Raw genomic sequence first — 11220 nt, 5'->3', positions numbered from 1 at the left:
AGGACTTTGAATCCTTTTATGTGCTATACAGGTACAAATCAGCATTCCTCTATTACTAAAAGTACCCCACATGGTTGTAGCAGAGGTAAAAAAAATTGGCAAGTTGCTTTTTTTTTTCTTTTCTTTTTTTCTTTTTTTAGCTATTGCATGGTTATTTGCATTCTCATTCTATCCGAATGAGGCAATGAGTGGAAAGATGAGACTGCAATTTCAGTTGAGTTTCTTTCCACTCTTCTGAATTCATACTCACCTTTTATTGGTTTGAGGCCAGCAGATGAGGCTGCGTTTCACCCCAGAATTTTGTTTACAGTTAAAAACAACTTATTTGAGAGTCACTTGCATGTTCTTTTAATAGTGATTTCTACCACTTTACCCTTTTGTATCTGGGTTCAGAATTTGAGTGGCTGATTGGTCTTTGTCTTCCTGTAACTGAAACTGTTTCATAAGCATGTTTTGCTGGAGGGCTAAGGGCTGCCATGGACTGGATATTGGACATAGCTTATAGGGCCTTGGTTCAGCTACACAGCTGGTAGCACTTACTACAGATTCACTACAGAATCAATCTCAGAATTACAGCATGCCAGCAAAAATTTTACACTAGGGAAGGAGTTTTTCCCAAGGGGATTCAATTGTACACAGACCAGGTGTTCTATTTTGGGGGGCTTATGATAAAGTTTAATTCAATATGTGCCCTTGCAAACCTATTATGCAAGAATCTTGAGTATGAGGAAATGAGGTAAAGAAGGCTGAAATAGTATAAGTGGTGACAAAAATTCAGGGAATTCTTGGCCTGTTTTAAGGTGACACTTGAGAGCTCTCATGGAAAACGGTAAGGTTGGGAGACAGGACTAGATGCTATCACTTATCATCACAATATCCCCGGCTCTTTTAAGCCATTCTTCAACTGAGTCTCAACCAGATGGTCCTGAGGACAGAGCAGCTGTTTGTGCCTCCCACTGACGTTTATTTTTCCAAGTGAGAGACTACCCCATATGTTAGTGCAATATGTCACACGAGGTGAAATACCAGTTTGTATTGGTGGGAACCTACCATTTACCATCTCCCTTTTCCTCATGTTTTTTTCCTGCCTCTCTGGTCTTTTCTAGGTCTCTGGACTGTCAGGAGGACCGTTGGTGCTACAGTGGAAGTCAGCAACTAAGTCTCGTGTATGGCGTGGTTAAGGTTACAGCCTCTCACCTCTGCCTTCCTCCATTTTGGGCTGATTACTTTTGTGCTCTTCCTGAATGGTCTTCGGGCAGAGGCTGGTGGCTCAGGGGATGTGCCCAGCACAGGGCAGAACAATGAGTCCTGTTCAGGGTCATCAGACTGCAAGGAGGGTGTCATCTTACCAATCTGGTACCCGGAGAACCCTTCCCTTGGAGACAAGATTGCCAGGGTCATTGTCTATTTTGTGGCCTTGATATACATGTTCCTTGGGGTATCCATCATTGCTGACCGCTTCATGGCATCTATTGAAGTTATCACTTCTCAAGAGAGAGAGGTGACTATCAAAAAGCCCAATGGAGAGACCAGCACAACAACAATTCGGGTATGGAATGAAACTGTCTCCAACCTGACCCTTATGGCCCTGGGTTCCTCTGCTCCTGAGATCCTTCTCACTTTAATTGAGGTGTGTGGTCATGGGTTCATTGCTGGTGATCTGGGACCTTCTACCGTCGTAGGCAGTGCAGCTTTCAACATGTTTATCATTATTGGCATCTGTGTCTACGTGATTCCTGATGGAGAGACTCGTAAGATCAAGCACCTACGAGTCTTCTTTGTCACTGCTGCTTGGAGCATCTTTGCCTACATCTGGCTCTATATGATCTTGGCAGTCTTCTCTCCTGGTGTGGTCCAGGTTTGGGAAGGCCTCCTTACTCTCTTCTTTTTTCCAGTGTGTGTCTTTCTGGCCTGGATGGCCGATAAGCGACTGCTCTTCTATAAATACATGCACAAAAAGTATCGCACAGATAAACACCGAGGAATTATCATTGAGACAGAGGGTGAGCACCCCAAGGGCATTGAGATGGATGGAAAAATGATGAATTCCCACTTCTTAGATGGGAACCTGGTGCCCTTGGAAGGGAAGGAAGTGGATGAGTCCCGCAGGGAGATGATCCGGATTCTCAAAGATCTGAAGCAAAAACACCCAGAGAAGGACTTAGATCAGCTCGTAGAGATGGCCAATTACTATGCTCTTTCCCATCAGCAGAAGAGCCGCGCCTTCTACCGGATCCAGGCCACCCGTATGATGACTGGCGCAGGCAATATCCTGAAGAAACATGCAGCAGAACAAGCCAAAAAGTCCTCCAGCATGAGTGAGGTACACACTGATGAACCTGAGGACTTTGTCTCCAAGGTCTTCTTTGACCCATGTTCTTACCAGTGCCTGGAGAACTGTGGGGCTGTGCTCCTGACAGTGGTGAGAAAAGGGGGGGACATGTCCAAGACCATGTATGTGGACTACAAAACAGAGGATGGTTCTGCCAATGCAGGGGCTGACTATGAGTTCACAGAGGGCACTGTGGTTCTGAAGCCAGGAGAGACCCAGAAGGAGTTCTCTGTGGGCATCATTGACGATGACATTTTTGAGGAGGATGAACACTTCTTTGTGAGGTTGAGCAGTGTCCGCATAGAGGAGGAGCTACCAGAGGAGGGGATGCCTCCAACACTACTCAATTGTCTTCCCTTGCCTCGGGCTGTCCTGGCGTCTCCTTATGTGGCCACAGTCACTATCTTGGATGATGACCATGCAGGCATCTTCACTTTTGAATGTGACACTATTCATGTCAGTGAGAGTGTTGGTATCATGGAGGTCAAGGTTCTGAGGACATCAGGTGCCCGGGGCACAGTAATAGTCCCCTTTAGGACAGTAGAAGGGACAGCCAAGGGTGGTGGTGAGGATTTTGAAGACACGTATGGGGAGCTGGAGTTCAAGAATGATGAAACTGTGTAAGTAAGCTTTCAATATTCTGACCCCCTTCAACTCTTCCTATATCCTTCTATCCTTCTGCACCACTCTTTAAAATTTCCCTTGCATTTGTGTTAATGTCAAACTTTGGTTCCATCACAGGTATGCAGGATCAGCAGACACTACTGGCAGTTTCTGCTTCTAAACTCTCCTTCGGTTTTCTCACTTTAAATTGCTTCTGGGCAAGAAATCCTGTGGCAGAATCTAAGGATGCAGATTTTGTCCACCAAAGCAACATGATAGCTGGTGGAGGTGTGGGTGACAGAATTTTTAATATCAGATTTTGAAGAATCCTTGTGAATAAGCAAGAGCTAAGAAACTACTTGGGTCTCTCCTTCCTTCTCTCCCTCATGCCAAGGGCTTATATGAACTTTGAAGCTAATCCTTTCCATTCTGAGACGGTGATAGCCCAGTCAGGACATCCTCAAGAAAACACGTGGCATTGGCTTGTTTTTTTCCAGTGCCATACTGCAGTTGTATTGTATAACCAGATTTTAGGTATCTCTCCCTCAATTTGGAAATTGCAAAATTGATTGAAACTTGGCAACCTACTTAAATGCCCATAGGCTATTTTACAAGGCTTGCCCAGTCTAGGTGAGATGAGTCAGTATGGCTTGGGTACTGGATGTATCTTAGAGAAGCAAAGCTCCCAGGGCAGCAGCCACCTGTTTTTATTCACAAGTCTAAGCTCCAAAATCTGGCTAAGCATTGAAGGGGACGCCTCTTAAGAATTGTGGAAGAAAATACATGTTCTGTGTGGTCATCTCTTTTCATAGATCAGAATTCTCCTAAAATAGTTCCCAGATTGCTGCCCCATTTAGTCCTTCTCACACTGTGGGTGTTGCATTTCTATTGCCTCTGTAACTCTAAGGCTGCTCCCCATTGAATCTTCTTGTCCTGGGTGTTCTGTCCTTTTCTCAAATGGATAGCTTTGAAGAAGAAAGCAGAATGACTTTCCCCAGGTTTCGCAGCTTATGAGAGGGTAGACTTTCCAGGGTGGCTAAGAAGGCTGGGGATTATAAAGGGGAGCCTTATTTCTGAATTCCTGCTCATGTCCACAAGCAAAGAGCAGTTAGCAGGAGAAGGTGTGAAGAACAAAAGGAATATAGGAAGGGGGGGATGTCACACTCCTCCAAGAACCTGCTAAAACACTGTCAGTGGGAAATGAAAACACAACTTTCAGAGAGCAAAGGAAGGAACTCATGAAAAAGGGCGTCCATGGGACCCAGGGAGAGGTGCCTTAGAAATGCCTCTCCCCAGGTCCAGCCTTGGGACAGAGCTCAAAATGAGTTGGGTTCTGCTGACAACAGAGCTGAGTCATCCAGGGAACTCTGCCCTTGTTTTTCCTCAGTTTCTTCCTAATAATGTGACTTTGGCAAGTGATTTAGTCTTAGCTCTGGAGCTAAACTATCTTATCTATAAAGTGGGAATAACAGTGCTTTCCTTGCCTCTAGGAAGGGTCAGACCTTTCTGCAGTTCCTCCCAGCTCTAAGATTTTCTGAACCATAGACATAGGCGCTCAATGTGGGTCAACTTGCACTAGCCAAAGATGGAACATGGGATATTGTCTCCTAAAGTGAAATAGCCATTGACAAATTGATTTATTAGAGCTCTGTTTAGTCATTTTTCTGGGAAGGATAGTCATTTATTAGCCTAAGTAAAAACCTGTGCCTTCTAGAGAATACTATCCATTTATATGTGCTCTGGGGAGAGTGTTTATACATACAAATGAAGGACAGGCCCTTGCTGGGAAGACAGACCCCATGAAATTTCATACATGTTTATGGCAATATCAATGTGTAAGAGGTTACTCTCAGGCATTAAATGACATCAAGACTACAGCATTGGCCATAATTTGATAGACAGGTGGTTTTTCCAATTCAGTGCTTATCTACCAAGGACACTGAAAAGTAGTTTTTGAGAGATCGGAGGCTTGGCTCCCAATTTCTTTGTCCCATTAATAATCAATTGTGCACTTAGGATCTATGAACATGCTAATTTGTGTTTTCAGCTTGAATAATATCTTTGTATAAAATATGCTTTATAAATGATCACGTCTGGGTCATATTGGTTCTAAATGTATGTCAGCTGCCACATGATTGAGATGATGGTCCAGATATTCTAGCATCTGATAAACAAGACCATGTTCCCATCTGTTCCTTTGCATTACTTTTTAGTCTTCAGTAGACTTAGACTACCCTTTTGGTCTTCTTCATTGGAGAAGAGTGAGTCCAAAATCTGCTAGTCTCTCCTCACATCACATTCCTACACTTAATACTTTAAATCATAATTTTACAACTGTAGGCAGTGTGACGTAGCAGAAAAACCATGGACTCTAAATACTCTGGGTTAGGATTTTGGCTTTACTACTGATTTAACTATGCAGTTTGGAGGATTTTATTAATTTATGAGGTTATCTTATTAGTAGTAAACTGGGGATAATGATGTCTCTCTTGCATGCTGTTATGATGATTCAAGATATTATATACAATGTTCTTTGTTATGATGGTATGTGCTCAGTAAATGAGGGCATTAATAGTATTATCGATGAATTAGCAATAATCTTCAGAAGACACTATTGAGGTGATCAGATACTTGGATCTCTGTGTGATCTCAATTAATAAGCATGCTAGTTTTTTTTGGTTACCATGAAAATTCCTAATCTAAACTCATAGAATATTAGAAACAGAAAGGATCTTGGCATATATTTAAAGTGGTGTTTCTCAGGCTTTAATGTACTGATGAATGACCCAGGGATCTTGCTAAAATGCAGATTATATTTCAAAAGGTCTAGAGTAGAGCTTGCAATTCTGCATTTCTAACAAGCTCCTGATGCTGCTGGTCCCAACTTAGAGATGAACGGCTCGAAAGTTCTTGACAAAACCATGACATGCAGGAAGGAAAGTGGCTTTTCAAATGACTTGCTGAATTGTATCATGAATGCTTGCTTTCCAGTTCCAACTGAAATTTCTGGTTGCAGCTTTGACTCAACACCAACTTAGCTAGGACCCAGCTCTTACCTGAGACTCTGCTAATTGCAGTACTGATCTGGAAACAGAAATTGAAACTCTCAGGATACTTAGAAGCTATGTGATGCCTGGAACAATTCCAATTCCACTTTCTAATCCTTCCCTCTTTGCATAGCTTTATTTGCCTACCAAATCTAGCAGCATGTTATCAATTTTGCCCTCACCTACTCCTCTAAATCTATTCAGTTTGAAGCTAGGCCTATGCTCTATCAATAATACTGAGTCTGGATTCACTTATTTGGTTTTATGCTTTACTTCTTCAAAGGTAATAGGATGGAAAAACATGAAATTTAGACTTTAACAAACAGATATGAATATATTACTCACCAGGGCTATAACTGAACAAGTCACTTCACCTGTCTGAGTCCCAGATATTTTGTTGGAATGATAGGAAGAATAGTATCTATCCTGCTGGCGTGTGATAAGTACCACATACAAATGGGAAGAAAATGGACTGTTAACATAGTGTCTGCTCATAGAATGTGCTCAGTCATTCAGTAAACATTCGTTCAATATCTGCTACATACTAGGTATGTTACAAGGTACTGGAGATTAAAAAAGAAGACAAGCTGGCATTTCAGCTCTCAAGGATCTTATTCTCCACTGGAGAGGATGCACATATACAGACAAATCAAAACACATAGGAGAAGTGGTACAGTTGAGATAGGTCATTAAAAGAGGAATGAAATCTCCTTGCTATATCACACCACTAAAACTTTTTAAAGTAGCCTTTATTAATGATGTAGTAAAGGAGATGAAGGGGGAGTAGGTGCATGATTACTTTAAACACCCATTACAGTAAACTCTTGACATCTAAGAGGGATGCTGTTGACATCTTCATGATCTAGAAGAATCCCCCACCTTTGTGACTACTACTACAGTACCTCATGAGCATTATGGCCTTTGAGCCTTCTGCAGACAATAGCAAAACCTCACGGAGATATGGGTTCTGCCAGAACGTTAATCTCACTCACTAAACACATGACTGGTTCCTGTATCCCAGACTCACAGCACACCTCTGCAAAATAACAGATTATTGCAGCTCATGGACCTTTGGGGTCTCTGGGAATAGTCAAAGTGACAGATGTCAAATATGCAAATGCCAAGATTTACTATAATTAAATAGAAGTGGCCTCCTTCGAAGAAGAATGTAATATTAGCCGTGCCACATGTTTTCCATTAAAATTAAAGTGTTAAATCTAGAAAGTATCTAACCTCCCATTTCTATGAATTTTGAAGCTGAGATTCAGAGACGGAAAGTGACTTGTTCAAGATCACACAGCTAGATATGAAAGTTGGAGTTGGAAAGGACTTTTTAAAGCCTACAGATTTAATATCTCCCTCTCCCTGTTTGGACATTTCCATTTTATTTTTACCTGTCAGGAAAATGTTAACTTTGGGAAGAATGTGGAAATTTTGGGGTGGAAGATGCTCTAGAAGTGCAAACTCAAGAATATTATGTGACTAATATCTTAACTAAGAATAATATATATTATGGACTATTTTTAATCTCTCAGTTCTCTTGAGACTGTTCAGGAAAGAAAATATTGAGCTCATAGAAATTAAAAAAAAAAAACTTTATCTTGGTGATCTCTTACTGAGGAAAGCTAACGAGCATACCTGGGACATCTTTCAGGCAGTGCTGATGAACTGCAGACAAGACCTTGTTCCGTGAAATAATGAATTCTTTTCAAAAGATGCAGGCCATTCTCTTCTAGGGGTGCTTTCCGTGTAAAGTTTTAACCCCAAGTAATCTTTCCATCAAAATCTATAAAAATCTGGAGTTCTCCAGGACAAAATTTGTACATTCTCCAATTCGATTAAAACACAGTAGGCTTTTTTCTTTTTCTTTGGCTCTTTCCTGCTACCAAGGGAGAGTATTTGCCTCCAGAATGCCCTTTCTGTGCTTGAGAAAAGTCACAAGCTGCAAGCTGAGTGAGGGTGGTAGTCAGGTGGAAGTGGTGATAATTCTCTCTTTGCTGACATCCCTCCCTTTTTGTTTTCTTTTGCCTTCAGCGCCTGACTTGCCGTAACAATATCTCTCTCCAGCTTTAGATAAACAGTCAGTCACCAGGGCCCATCACTTCATGGACCTCACGGTGGAGTTACATACTTGGCTCAGAGTTGCCCTGAAGAAGAGAATCCAGATCTAAGCCAATTGTTGAATGGGAGAACATAACAGTACAGTGGAACATTTCAGATAGGTTGTTCAACTACAGTTCTCCCTCTGCTGGGCACAAAGGAGTGACTAAAGACTACATGGCCTTTTTAGCACAAACTTTGGTTATTGTGTGTTGTGTCCAGAAAGGCCCCATGTCTGATGATTTTTTTCCTTCTTCTTCTTAATTACTGAAATTGTCAAAGAGTGTATCAAAGAAGGCTACATTTCAACTCCAGGATCCACAAAGCACCCCAAGTCTACTCAAACCTCACATGTCTGCAAAAATCGCCAGAAGTCCAGAGCCTTCCTGGTTAACTTGTTTAAGACCTAAAGGTGCAGTTTTCCTTTGCAACACTGGATCAGGCAACATCCCCTCTACCTGACTTGGTTAGGGACCATATGCAGCAGAGCAGCTAGTGTGTCCATACTTGGTCTTCTCATATTGGTTTGCCCCCTGGAAAACTCAGTGTTACAGGGTTGCAGATTCCACTAGGGAGAATGTCAGGCAGGTCTCAGGAGAAAGACACATTGTGATTAGAGATGATCACATGACTAGCCAGTCAAAAAATAAGTCTTATCCTCAAAGTAGGTTCTCCTGTGCACTGCTTCAAGAGGTGCTAGTTGGAACTTGAGGCAGTAATAGTAAAGGGATATCAATGGAGATCCTGCCATGGCCTTACTTATTTTGTCCTGGCTCCTAGCTCTTAGGGTCAAAGTTTCCTTATTCACTCACAAGAGTGACAGAAAGGAACACTTTGGCAAAGCGAGGTGGGTGAGTGGGGGAGGACTCTTCCTTGTTGTCCAACCTTTTTTCAACTTCCCAGATGTATTTGGGTGGTGCATAAGCATTCATTGCTTTTCCACCCTTTAGTTGTGCCCCTAACTTTACAAGGAAGGTAGAATACAGAGCTAGGTCTTCAGCTTTTTCAAGGTGTTGTTTTCTTTTTGTTTTTTAAAAGAGAAACTTAAGTTGTGCTTCCAGAATCCAATGGGAAGCCCTGGGTTTGAGTCAGTAGTATATAATTGGTAGTGGAGAGAGAGAACTCCTTCATCTGCAAATAGAGCAAAGTCCCCATAATTAATTTCAGTACAGTCCAGAAGCATTTTTCAGGAATCAAATGCTTTGAGAGTTTTGCTAAATGACCGTGAAGGAAAGCACATGGTAAACATTCTCAGTTGGCATGATAGTTATCAGTCATAGGAATTATATTCCCACCACTACCACCTACCAGGTACCCAAGTAGGAAATTACCTGGATAAGTAGAGAAGATAAAGTTGAAAGTGAAACATATTCATTATCAAAATTTTTTTTTAATGAAAACTGAGTCAGCACTAGGTATGTGTATATATTTAAGTCTCCCTAGTAGTCCATCTTTTTCCAGAGCTCTTGGTCTTGATTTGTCTACCTTTTGGATTTTCCTTGTCTAACCCACATGAGTTCTCCTTGTGAACCCCACTACCACCTGGGCCTCTCTTTCTGAGCTGTGGAGATGTAGGTGTACTCTGCCACCATTACTAGGGTTAACCATGGCCCTGGCTACAAATCTTCAAATGTGTTCACTTTATTTTCCTGCTCATACCTTACTTTCTGTTTGTGTACTCATCTCTTTCACTTGCTCTCTCTTCTAAATGTCCTTTTCTGTAACTTTTCTTTCTCTACTGCATGTGCTGCAGGCACTGCAGATGTTAGTCCTGTGGTTTCCACTCCTGCTCACGCTCAGTGTCTTCCTCCCTGTTTCCGCTAGTCCTGTCTCCTCTTTTGTTCTTATCCTCTTCCCTATATCCCCTTCCCTCACACTCTTGGCATCTGTACTTGGATTGCCTTCTGTCTTCTGTCTGATCTACAATTTCTTTGAGTGATCAAGGACGAGCTGTATATTCCTTAAGAAAGCCTGTCATATGGACAGAAAGAACTAGCTTCATGATAATACCAAGAAGACTGATATCTCCCAGGCAACAAACCACTCATTGTGGTGCTCTTTTCTCCTTCACCACAAAGTGTTTGCCCAACTGCATGTTAAGACAAGAAGGTTGAGTTGAAAGGATCCAGCGTAGCCTGAAACTGGTATCAGAAAACCATCAGAGGCTGAGGGAACCCTAGGGACCACCTCCTCTGTCTGGTGCTCTCCCTCCCGGGCCACATAGTATTTGTCTCTTGGCATCTCTGTGTCTCTCTGTGGCCGTCTCTCTTATTCCTTCCAGCTTGCAATGATACCTCATAGACCAGTAGTCCTACTTCATGGCTCCTCTTTCCACATATGCTTTCAACCCCTACTTGGAAAGATCTTTCAGTTTTTCTAGCTCAGATTCTCAAGAGAGAGAATCTGATTGGTCCATTCCCTTCCCCCACTTTTTCCCCAACTTTGCTATGTAAAGGCCACTGGCCAGATATGTGTTGGTTGCCCTGTGTCAAGCCAAGCTCCTCCTCACCCCCAACCCAACAGTTAATCTGCCATAACTGGATGGTGGGATAGAGAAATCAACTTGCCATGGGGGTTCCATGGTATCCTTTCTCAGCAGTTGTTTTTATAAGTGGTGGGCAATGTCACTTAGAGAGGAATCCCAGGTGAGATAGTCATCTGTCACCTCAAAACTAACATAATATTTAAGGTTTGCAGTGCCTGAGAGAGAGCACTGACTTTACAGTGGTCTGTGCTGAGACAGCGGGGTGGAGAATAGGAAAAATAGCCACCTCTGGAGCCCCGGGCCTATCAGATTTATCAAGCTGACCACAGACTCAGCAGCTAAGATTAAGCTGGCCTCTGTTCAGATAAACAGAAAACATTCCTAGGAGCTGATGCTCAGTGACACAAACCTCAAGGCTACCAGGGTCACTTCTCCCCTTTACCTTCTTTTGCTCTGTCCTCTCCGGGACACTAGCGTCAAAAGATAATCAGCTGTCATTTGCAGGTGAACTATTTGGGTACTGAGTCACTTTCAAAGCTTCTCCCTAGGTTCGGGTTTCCAGAGCAGCCTGTGTTCCAGAGACTGAAAGCTTCCCTGCCACTCATGCTCACCAGGGACAGAATGAAAGCTTTTCCCACCCCTCCCTTCCCCCG

At 42.6% G+C, this 11220-nt stretch overlaps 1 protein-coding gene across 1 annotated transcript in view; it reads left to right on the top strand.

Moving 5' to 3' along the window:
* Nucleotides 1-1106: 1106 nt before the first annotated feature.
* The window catches only part of SLC8A3 (solute carrier family 8 member A3), a 101718-nt gene continuing 91604 nt past the window's right edge, over nt 1107-11220 (top strand). Inside the window, exon 1 of the mRNA XM_025049140.1 lies at nt 1107-2952. Within this exon, the coding sequence (XP_024904908.1) occupies nt 1169-2952 (1784 nt within the window). The 5' untranslated portion in view covers nt 1107-1168. The remainder of the gene's footprint in view (nt 2953-11220) is intronic.

The sequence above is a fragment of the Pteropus alecto genome, unplaced genomic scaffold (genome assembly GCF_000325575.1).
Source record: "Pteropus alecto unplaced genomic scaffold, ASM32557v1 scaffold276, whole genome shotgun sequence".
NCBI classification, from domain to species: Eukaryota; Metazoa; Chordata; class Mammalia; order Chiroptera; family Pteropodidae; genus Pteropus; species Pteropus alecto.
This window is presented reverse-complemented; position numbering and strand designations above follow the sequence as displayed.